The sequence below is a fragment of the Festucalex cinctus genome, chromosome 20 (genome assembly GCF_051991245.1).
Source record: "Festucalex cinctus isolate MCC-2025b chromosome 20, RoL_Fcin_1.0, whole genome shotgun sequence".
NCBI lineage: Eukaryota > Metazoa > Chordata > Actinopteri > Syngnathiformes > Syngnathidae > Festucalex > Festucalex cinctus.
The window spans coordinates 20,427,973-20,440,165 of NC_135430.1; the positions used below are offsets into that span (position 1 = coordinate 20,427,973).

General features: G+C 40.7%; 1 protein-coding gene across 1 annotated transcript in view; it reads right to left on the reverse strand.

Moving 5' to 3' along the window:
- Positions 1 to 3,686: 3,686 nt before the first annotated feature.
- The window catches only part of LOC144009828 (uncharacterized), a 65,313-nt gene continuing 56,806 nt past the window's right edge, over positions 3,687 to 12,193 (reverse strand). Inside the window, exons 16-18 of the mRNA XM_077509716.1 lie at positions 6,831 to 6,922; positions 4,397 to 4,527; positions 3,687 to 3,715 (exon numbers count right to left, since the gene is read on the reverse strand). Coding sequence (XP_077365842.1) covers positions 3,706 to 3,715; positions 4,397 to 4,527; positions 6,831 to 6,922 — 233 coding nt within the window. The 3' untranslated portion in view covers positions 3,687 to 3,705. The remainder of the gene's footprint in view (positions 3,716 to 4,396; positions 4,528 to 6,830; positions 6,923 to 12,193) is intronic.

Consider the following 12,193-nt stretch of genomic DNA (forward strand, 5'->3'; position numbering starts at 1 on the left):
AACACAGAAAAGATTGTATTTAAATTTATTTACCTAATTGCAGCATTATGAGGCAATAATTTGCAATATTTTCTTGCTGAAAAAAATGATTGATTGAGCATTGATTTGTGGATTTAAAAAAACATGCATCTCTCAAGTGGTTCTAATTCTTTCTGGTGGCAAATTTGACTGCTTAATACTTTATACGCGTTATAGGTAACAGAAATGTATAACAATCAATGTAATATGAAATGTGTTTTTGGAATTCAACATTTGGAGACAAATGTAGTCATTTCTCTCTCTCTTCTCTCTCTGGGAAAGACATACATATAATTGATATGACAATTCGGGGGTATATTTCAATGTAATTAGAATCTTCATAATTGAACTAATCAGATCGAAATGCAATGTGAGAATGACTTTGATTAAAACAGGTTTCTCACCTACAACCAGTCATAGTGGTCGGAGTAGTCGTAATAGTAGTGCAAGATGTTTTATAAAAATGTGAAAATTACTCATATTAGCCAATTTTATTATAATGTTTCACCAAAATATGTGGATTGCCTTTTTAATGTGAAATATCTTCCTCAGCAGCTTACCAATGTTTTCAGGACCTCCTTAATTGCTTCATACAACAATTTTCTTTAATCTGAATTAAGATTGTGGGACGAGGGGAGAGCTCAGGATCATTAAAATACCTCATATCTGCTTGATAAAGTTATGATACAGAAGAGTGATCAATATTTCAGTGACACGTCATTATCGTTCTCACACAATTCACATTGAATTGCAACATCGGCACATACAAGGATTCACATAGTTAAGAGCTTCAAGGTCACCAAATTACTTTCCAAGCATGTCCGAGCATGCAGGAATGTCGGGTTACTCTTCATTTATTTTTTTCAGAAATCACCTGCAATTATCAATACAATTGTTTCTATTTTTTTGCATTATGGACCCTGAATCGTATTATTTTTATGAAGTTCATCTCGTCCAAAATACACGAGGAGAGGAGGAGTTTGTTTCCGATGCGCACACTCGAATGCAACTGACATCTCTGCCTGATTCATTCCTACAACCTGTCACTTGTCATACGCTTGACAGACAGTCGACGGATTCCCCCTCAAGTCGTTACGGACGTTGACGTCGCACCTGCAAGCCAAAAATATTACAAGCATGTCTTTTGTGTTTGTTTTAGTTACAGTGCATACTGTACCACTGAGACTCTTAAGACAAGCTATCTCTCTCTTCTTTTTTTTTTTTTTTTTTTTTTTGTCAATGTGCGCGCAGATTCCAGTTCACTGTGAACGAATGCATTGTGTGATTGATTCATCTGAATATCAATTGTAAAGTTTGAAAATGTTTGCTTAATAATGCATGAATATTAGGACACCCTATAAAAATCTTAATGAGCTCACTCTCGGGTGGCTCAATAGAAGGCAGTAATATCCCTCAATCACTTGCAGCAGGGATCCCCTTCACAGAATTCTTCTTTATTGATTTTTTTTTTTTTTTTTTTTTTTATCGAAAACATGGGGATAGGGTTTACTGATGATCTGGCTCTCTTGACCTTGAATTCAGAGATCACCTGCAGCCAATGTCAAATAGATGAGCATTCCCTCCAACGATATTCATCTTGCATTTGATCGAAAAAATGTATTTTACAATTGAATGCTCTTACAATAGCACATTATTTGTTTATTTAAACAGGTATGTGAACATAACATAGTTAAAAAAAAAAAAGGAGGACAAAAACAAACCAATAAGCAAATGTACATTAAAAGGGATAAGACATTTTATATTTAACAAGACACACATACCAAATGCAGCTAACACTCTACTACTTCCTGTTAACTCTTATTTTGAAATGCCTTCTCACCACTTCCTGGTGCACACTACTGAGCTGACTGATGCTAACTGAAAGGGAGCAACGGTAATCGTAGGAGGATTTTCCACCGTGCTTTGTTGCTTTTACTAGTACCAATTGTTTTTGCCACTTTTATGTTATTTTTGTACAGGCAAGGTTTAATATAGTCATATTGTTATTGTTTCTAATCATGATTAAAGTTTTGCTGCTTTTGATGTGAAATTATTGGTACGTGGTGAGAATGAGACAATCAGCATTAGATGGTGTGGATACTCTTTATTTACGGCTTTAACGAGTGTGTGGGCTGCGCCATTTTGAAACAAATATATATATATATATATATATATATATATATACATATATATATATACATATATATATATATAGGACGGCCCACCGGGAATTGTCCCTCCACGCCAGATGGCCCAGTTTGGACTTGTGCACACATAAGCATCAAATGAATAAAAAAAATTTTTTTTAAAAGTGGCTATATCGTCGCTGCTACGTCAAAAACACTGAATGCAGACATCACAAAAACATAAAAATTCAAAAAAAAAAAAAAAAAGGGACATAAGCGTTTCACATAGTAGCAACGATATGTTACATCACATCATTATTATGCAAGAAAGGTTTTAAAAAAAACAAAAAAAACATAAATAAACAGTCCCTCCCTCCTGCATCTTTTCTAGTCCTCAGGTAATGTGGAGAAGCCTTGGCAAAGTCAAACATCACAGTGGGAGGGATGTGTGAGGCAATGACTTTGAGCTCGCGGTGTCTTTTTATATCGCCATGAAAGCCAACAGCAGCACTGTGTCTTTCTAATGTTCTGATTAGGTGAGGTCATAAAACAGCCTTTAGCTCAAAGATGGTGTAATATGTTCTCCTGTGAAGATGAAATCGATAGCAACACTTGGAGCCAGGCCTCCGTCCCAGTGCAATCCTCATCGAGAACGCAATGAAAGAAATGTCTTGTGCGGAACTCTGCAAATGCTCAGAGGTTTCAAAAAAAACTATATGAATAATTGTGAAAAGCGTTTAATTGTATTTCTTTGAGTGTGCAAGCCTTGCCTGGCCACTTTATTTATTTGTTTGAGTTTGTGTGTGTTCGCTCCCGCTCCAGACTGTGTCGTCATTTGTTGGCGGGCGGGACAAGCTGGTACTCATTTGAATTCCCTCGGTATGTTCACAAGATGTTCAGCGAGTAGTCTCTGATCTTGTTTAATATGGGACCAGCAGCTACAAATTACTAACCCGCACAAACGAGGAAACAAGGATACCACTTTTAAATCTCCAGGGTAAAGCGTCGTCACGAAACTCAAAGCACCTCCCCTTAATTTAGCTGGTTTTCTAAGAAAAAAAAAGAAAAAAATACCTGTATGTACTGTACTTTGTTGTTGAAATAGGACATTTTGCTTTTAGCTTCTTTTGATGCAGCATGGGCATACATATAGTTTGATATTCAGCAGCAGCCGCTTTGTTTTTTTTTTTTTCATGCATTCCCCTTTTTCTCATTAAAATCAAACGCCGAGAGCAATGATGAAAAGGAAAACCTCACTCACCTAATTTTGACGTCAAAATGGTGCTGGAAAACAACCGATCGTGGCCCAAAATAGGTAATCGGTAATACCAACATGGCTGAGGCCAAACTAATATGGAGTCGACATTCATTTATATGCAAAACAACGGAAATGTTATTAAGGAAAGAAGGGGGGCACTCTTACCCTTACTCTTACCTTTTTGTGAATATATCAGTAGTCAGTGCAACGTCCAAAGAGCAGTGCAGCCGGGTCCATGAGTTGTGAAATCAAAAAGCACCCACTAACTATGGCCAGCAGATGGCGGCGGTAGCTGCTCGGGCCCTAACTAGAGCTGCGAATTCCAATGAAACATGACGCAATCTGATGAAATAGAACGTTTTCAAGCCTGACGTGAACGATCAAAGACTTTGTAACATTAAACCTAATTTTGACGGAGAGTCACAAAACAAAAAATATTCGTGTCAAAGTCACTGTTGTGGAGAAAATGTATCTTTTCTTTTCAATTTTCGCGCAATGTCACTCAAATGAACCTATTTTCAAACGGTGATTACGAAAGAACAGAATAAGGTAGAAACATACTTTTTTTTCTAATGAAAGAATAGAATGTGATATTTCATGTGGTAGCCATGTTGTGTATGTAGCAAAAGAACACAATATTCTGTTTGCTTCGAAAAATGAGTAAAAATGCTCGAAATCCGCTGGCATTGGGGCTTGTTTTGTTTTTTTTTATAACGTGTGGCAGTAAAAGAGTTAACATTCAGGTTTTTGAAGCTCTTTCACTCCAAACCCATCGAATTGTGCCCTTTTTTACCTTTCTTTATACACTGGGACACAATAACAAGTTCTTGTAAAAAACTAGTCCAACAAACCTGGAAGCAAACAATTCGAACATAACAGGAATGAATTCAGATTTAGGGCCAATTGAGGAGTCGAGCCCAATCCCTGATTAATTGGGCGTGTCTCAGTGATTTTGTCCATAAAGTGCAGTTGCCGATTTGCCAATGAAACTTACAGCACGGAGAAGGTGTACTCCTCCATCTCCTCCGCGTGGAGGTTCCGCACCGACGGCCGCGTCCGGCGCTTGCCCGCGCTGCCGCCGCTCACGCTGGGGCCGCGGCTATTTGTCTTCTTGATTGGCTTCTTCTGTGAGGAGCAGCGATCGGGGGGAAGAACACACGCAGACGTCATTTGTAAGCAAAGCGGGAAGCAGGCCTCGGAATTTATCTCGGGGGATGCGCGCGGTGACGGCGACAGCGGAAAACGGTCGCGACGATTGACACGAGACGAGAGCGATGGCGAAATCGCATATGGCACGCCATCGCTCAAGCGGAGTTTGTTTGGGAAATGACGGTGGTGTTAAATATATGATATCTAAGAACCGACATCCCCCCACCCCCTCCTCCGCACACCTACAAGTCGTTTACTGTCATCATCATAAACACAGTCAAATGGAGTTAGGAAGTGGGGCTTTAAATATTTCACCAAGGTACTTGGGAGCAGATATTATTTGTTAAGCCGCCAACATGTTAACGGCTTGCTTCCCCAGCCCTGTCAGCCCTGCGTTGCCCTTGGGTGGGCTGAGTGCCTTTCTGCTTGAAGTTGCGAAATACTCAGACTGATGTATGCTAATGAGCTTCCAGCGTCGCAACCTCTCTCTGTTCCCTTCTTTTCAACCTGCTTCCTTCCCCGTCTCTCCCGAGACAAACCAAGGCCCAGGAAGTAGTAAATGAGCAGGGCCCAATAAAAGCTCCATTCGTTTTCATAGGGCAATCTTTGCCAAAAGAAAGCTCGGATTCCAGAGTGATGATCACAATAAAAAAAAAAAAAAAAAAAGGTGGAAAGGAGCGGGAAAGAAAGCAGAGAGGGGAAAAAATGCAGCGGGTATATGAAGCACAATGTTCTCTGCCGTCTCCCCCCGCAATAAATTTAATGCAATACCTTAAAAGCAGATCGAGTATATAGCTGGATTCCTGCCCCGTGGGCAAAGTGGGTCGCCTGGAGAAAATTCATTTTAATTAGGCCTGCACTGCAGGTTGAATGGTTGAAATTTGATCCCTCGTGCTTCCAGGCCGGGGCAGGTTGGAGATCACTCCACTTAATCATTAGACAACTGGGTTCCGCACCACAACATTTGACAGAGTTAGCAAGGTTTTAAAGACCAGAAAGGGTGGGGGTGTAGTGGGGGGGCGGCAGTGTATAGAGGCTGCAGGAAACTAAAACCTCATAGCAACAAATTCATTTATTGAAAGTGATAGCATTGATTAATGGCAAGTCTGAGGGGCCGTGTGTGTACTTCAGCAAAGGGAGGATAAAGAGTTGAGGTTCGAGGTGCTGCTCATAGGTCGGGAAGCATAATAACTGTCAATGTGGAGTCAACATTTTATAGCATATTTGTGTTTACATTCAAACTAGAGCTGTCAAACGATTACATTTTTAATCAGATTAATCACATCTTAGAATTTTGATTCATCGCGATTACCGTATTTTCCGCATTATAAGGCGCACCTTCAATGAATGACATATTTCAAAACTTTTTCCGTATATATATAAGGCGCTACAGTAGAGGCTGGGGTTACGTTATGCATCCATTAGATGGTGCTGCGCTAAAAGGAACAACAAAACAGTCAAATTTTATTAAATAAAATCGATTTTTGGATATTAATATCCATTCGATTCATAAATGAGAATCTCGATTCTTTTATGAATCGATTTTTTTTTTTGGGCACACCCCTAATATTTTCCCACAATGCCACATGGTATTACTTGCGTCTGTGCAAGTCAATATACCCCACGGCATTATGGGAAAATAGGATGAACCTAAATCATAAAAGTTACAAATAATGTTTTAATTGTTTTTCAAACATGTAGGTATAATGTGGGCCAAATACTTAACAAAAAAATTATTTTTCATTGCCGCATGTGCAAGTAATACTCTTGTGGCATTATGGTGGATATGCTATGGTTGTAATGTCTGTTGTTTAATGTTTATTCCACACAGGAAGTTCCGTGCTTCTGTACATCGGTTCCCAACAACTTTAATAAAGTCATCAAACCGCTGCAGCAAACGCAAGTCGTTGCGCAACGATTACTGTTTCTTCAAAGTGTGGCGGTTCACATGCAGACTTTGATTCCTTTTGCTGAAGTCCTCTGTAGCACAAAGCAAAAAACGCTTTGAGAGTTTTACCAGAGAAAAGGCTGGTCCGGCTGGCTTTGCTGATTTCAATGAATTGAACTCGTCATGCAGATCAAAACTGGCTTTGAAGACTCCAAAATACCTGCTAGTGTGAAACGCTTTTTTGACAAATCTCTGATAATGGGCTGGGGACGGACTGCGTGTGTGCGTGTTTGGGTCTGGCGGTGAAGCAAAAGGCGGGAAGAGCACAGCAGAGAGAAGTCAAAACTCATTCCAAGGGTGGGAACGCTTCCCTTTTAAAAATCGCTCTTACCTTGAAGTGGATCCCACCCTCATCCTTCTCCCTGCGAGCTTGACTCTTTGCTCCCACATTGACAGAAATGTCTCCTGGAGAAGGATCCTTCCCTGAATTACATCAAAAAAGTGGAGAAAAAAAAAAGAACGAAAGCACAATCAAAACAAATATTCTATTTTTAGCTTGTCTGGATATAATAAAATAGTCACGTTCGATACCACTTTTTTTCTTTCTTTTTTTTTTCTCCCCAGACTGATACCAGTTCGTGTACTCCCTTGAGTAGTCACCAATACTGATACCAAGTACTGACACCACGAGTACTTTTGATACATAAAATTTCCCTAAAAAGAGAAAGACCTTTATGTCTCAATACCTCAGCACCTTTCCTTAAAATTGCACGAAATCAATGAAAATGTGATAGCTCCTGATCGTAAAATGGCCACAAGTGGGTGGCCGATCACGAGCACTGACCTTGACAATACGGCCTGGTATCGATACCTTGGATCAGTCAACCATCCTTGCTATTTATTAGAGCTGCCATTACTCAGAGTATTAAATAATTGCACAAACAACAGTCGGCAATCCAGATGATCAATATTTTCACAAGTTTCTGACATCAATGACAACTTTCAAGATAAACATATGATAGCACAGTATATTCTGAGTATTTCACACGTTTCTGTAAAGAACAACAATGTGATCCTTGCAGACAATTTTAAATGTGCCCGATTTTAATCTATGCAGTAACAAAATTATAAGTAATAAGAAGAGAATTAAATAATATGTGTCTTTCCTTTGGAAAATGACTTTTTGAAGTGTTTTTCCCCCCATCCTTTTTTTTTCTGTGAAATTTAAATGGTAAGCCGCCAGATGTGTGTCTCATGCTTGAAGAGTCAGAGATCTGCATTATTTAGCATATTAACATTCACAGAATTTTAAAACGGGGTTCCTGCATTGCCTGAAGGTTGTAATTAAGTAAACCTTAGCTTTATACATGCCAAATCTCACCATGTGAAATTTAGCAACCCCCATGAAAAGTGGTCACGTCTTCATATTACGTATGAAATCCCACTTTTTTGTCCTCTGCAGTACGAAAAAACGAAAATGTGGGGAAAAAAAAATATTATTTTTATTTAATTTTTTTTTTTGGGGGGGGGGGTAAATATCAAGGAAGGATAGGTGGAATGTTATCATTTTAAGGTGTCTGAAATTTGATTTAATACCAACACAGATGTAGCGCTTAATTATATTTTTAATTAATTAATTAATTAATTATATCCCAAAGTGACCTTTTCTGTCTGCACATTTTCAATGTTACAACAGATCGATGTAAACATGCACAGCCACGTTCCAATAGCTGTCAGGACTACTGCAAACGAGGTTAAGGTAATGGCGAGTGCATTGTCGTGTTTCGTGCTGTTGAACGTTCAACCAAGATAGCATTTAGGAGTAGCTAATAAGACGACCACGGGTCACCAGAAGAAGCAATTAAATGTGCGTAAATGTGAGAATTTATTGTATATTTGAAAGCCAAAGAAAACCCTCGAAAAAAATAACTGCAGTATTAGTTGTGGCCCCATCATTTTTTTGTCCCCCAAGTAGCCTAATTATAAAACTGGTGCTAAAAAAAAAAAAAAAAAAAAAAAGTATCTAAACTGCAGCAAGTAGGCATTGAGCTAAAAGATATACAGTATGCATAATGAGGGAATGTTTTGCTGCTTGTACACATTCAAGGACAACAGCTCAACAAAAAAATACAAGCAGCCAGTGTGTAGCCCGCTGTGAATTATGATGCATTTTGTGCAGCAATTGTGTGAGGCCTCACTGGCGAAGGTGCACCACTCGAGCGGAGGCAGCGTTGGACAGCTGAGGGCTACGTCCGTGAACTCGGAGCACGAGAGCGGCCACAACTCCAGGCACTCGAGGCCGGCAACAATCCCCTACGCTACCAGCATGTGTGAAGTGCACACATCCACACACTCACCTCGCACCGACGCACCCACATACGGACGGACGATCATTAATATTATGCGACGTAGACTTTCAGCACTTTCCAGAGTGGAAATACGAACGAGTACCTCGCTGCGAACCTCGCGCCCAAACAGGCCAAGGAGGCAGAAAAGGCCCGATGCCCATTACACTGTCGAGACCCCATCGGCATGTCAAATCGCCGGTTGCTGCTCACCTGGGCCCCTAATTGCCTGACGACTGGTCCGAAGTTCCAGAGGGAACGTCGGATCAGGTACTCACCCTTCAGCCTCTGTCGGTTAGCGACTATGGCTATGACCTGATCACGAAAGCTGAGACTTTTAATAAGAAAAAAAAAGTCAAAGTCATATTTCTCATACAAGCTGTGACTGACTTAGCTGCTTTTGCATACATACAATTCAACGCAAAGGGTCCTACTTTCATACACGTGCGTGAAACAGGCGAATCTTCATTTTGTTTTGCGCCTCTGCTGAGTAGACTCGATTTTAGACTCGCAAAATGCAGGTCTATCCAGTGGCGCGGGTGGTGTAAAACAGATTTTGGTGGATTTGATCGAGGCGAAGGCAGACAGATTCGGTGCTCCGTGGATGTGTGTGTGGTCGTATTTCATTCATAAATAACACAACCATGTGGGACAATCCCGCTGAATCATTGTAGAAATCAACTCATTGAACAAGTCATTATCATTTTAAAAATATCTCTGTAGCAGCCCCACAACTGGGGAGAGGAAATCCCACATTGATGCACAATCAGTGGTGCAAAGTACTCACCGATTGCCCACGTTGCATGCATGGCTAACTACATCATCCATGCAGTTTATATGTATAAACACACTTTTTTACATGCTGATCTCATCTCCCGGATCCCAGCGAGTCAATTTCTGCTTCCACTATGTCAAGCATTCCGTGATTTTAATTAGAATGAGGGGAGCCGGGTTGATTTGCCGGGTGTTATCTGCATTCCATTCCACAATGGCACAATTTGAGTGGCTGCGGGTTTAACTCTTTGACCGCCAAAAACGTTTAATAACGCTTAATAAAATCACGATGTATGCTGCCATAAACGTTAAGTGATGTCAACTACTTTTTTTTTTTTTTTTTAAATATATCAGTGGTCAGTGCAACGTCCAAGTGCAGCGCAGCCGGGTCAATGAGTTGTGAAATCAAAAACACCCACTAACTATGGCCAGCAGATGGCAGCGGTAGCTGCTCGGGCCCTAACTAGAGCTGCGGATTACAATGAAACATGACGCAATCTGATGAAATAAAATGTTTTCAAGTTTGACGTGAATGATCCAAAGCCTTTGTAACATTAAACCCAATTTGACGGAGCGTCACTAAACAAAAAAAAATATTAGTACCAAAGTCACTGTTGTGGAGAAAATCTTTTGTGAAAATGACCCAATTTCAAATGGTGATTACTAAAGAACAGAATAAGTCAGAAACATACTTTTTTTTTTTTTCGAATGAAAGAATGGAATGCGATCTTTCATGTGGTACCCATGTTGTATATGTTGCAAAATAACACAATATTCTGTTTGTTTCGAAAAATGAGTTAAAATGCTCCAAATCCGCTGGCATTGGGGCTTGTTTTTTTTTTAATAACGTGTGGCAGTAAAAAGAGTTAAAACTATGACGATTGTGACCAGTCCAAAGGAGAAGACATCCTAAAATGGCAGTGGTTGCGAGTTTGAAGAAGGCATTCAAAAGGGATACTTTGTCATGGTATGACCGCTCAAGGGGGTGGTTGTTTTAATTAATGGTGGTCGGAGCAGGGATGGGGCGGCTGGGGGATGTTAGCGCAAAAAAAAAACAAAAAAAAAACAAGAAGCTGCAAATCGCGGCAGATTCATCGGCATGCTCAAAGTGATCCACTAATGACGATCACGAAACAAGACGCTAATCTAATGAGTCATTTCAGTTCCAACAAACCCGATGTAAGTGGATCATTTATTTAATGGGGAAAGGTCACTTAACCCAAAAGTGCCTGCAGCTAATCTTCAAGTTAAAAAAGCCAAATACTCGCCATCATGCTTGGATGAGTCAACCGAGACATTTAATCCAAAAAAAAGATATCATTACACAATAACATTTAATCATCTCCAGATTTTTTAAGGGGGTTGAAATATGTCAGTTATTCTCTTAGATTGGGATGTCAGGTTTTGTTCTGAAAGAGACACCGCGCACTTTTTTTTTTTTTTTTTTTTTTTGTTCCACAGGGATGAATTCAATTTCAGCCTCAGGAACCCAAACTGTCACACTCGGCTTTGTGGTAGATTGCATGACGAGAGGTCTCCATATACATCTGTCGATTCCCGAAACAAACGGGTAACGAGAAAACTCTCCCGTCACACGGAGCATTTTCCAAGCTAAGAGGGATGAAATGGCAAGAAAACGTCTCAAACACTCAGACTTGACTAAAAAGTTGCGAGACCGGGGTGAATAATTTGTTCCTCTTTTCCCTGTTGAGTTGGATTTGCCGTTTCCAGGTCGGTTAAAGCTGTCTGGCCAATGGCTTCCTTCACCGTTGATGTAACGCCTATAAACACTTTTACTCCAGACGTAATGCGACGTGAACAGATCTGCATGCAAATGAGGTGAAAACGTCACTTTGGCTTAGCCAGCAGCAGGAATGAGGAACCTCGCCGGACACCTTTTTGATCCGTTATTTCGCTTACGGATCGGGTTCGCTTCCCGAGCAACCTTCTCACCTACACCGACGAGAACGTTTGTACGTGCTGACATGCACATCTGCGTCCGTCGGCGCTCGTATGAAGCCGTGTGGTTTTGGTACCTCCAGCCCTGCGCTGGCAGAACATAAATCTCATCGTGAGCGCCTCCCTCCTTTCACGCTCGTTCGCGCACTCTCGAGAAAGCCGCTCAGTTCGCCGGGGACGAATCCCTTGTGGGTGTTAGGATCTCCGTGGGGGGGGTCACAGGTCAGTCGGCGGAGGAAGCGACAAGCTGTGAAATGTAAAAGACCAATTTCTTCCACATGTTTCGGCGCTGGGAGAACACTGGCGAGCTGTCAGTCGGCATCACGTTTAAAATGGGCCAGGGTGCTACCCAGCAGACCTGTCACAACTCATTTGTAATTAAAAAGCCCGTGTGATGTTTCAAGCAGAACATGCCAGAAACTTTTGAGGACTGTTAAATAAAGATGAGCAACTGATTTCACAAAAGACGGCGGGACGTATTAATAACAACGGGGCAAGCCAGTATTCGTTTTGCAAAAAGCAAAACTTGTGTTTTGAGGGTGTTGGATGGCTGGAAACGTACGGTGAGTACCGAGAATAGTCTGCTTTTAATCATTGGATCCTCATTGCTATAACCTGAAACACCACATGGACTGTTTCGCAAATCCATCTGGCAAAAAGTTGCTAGAAAGTGTTT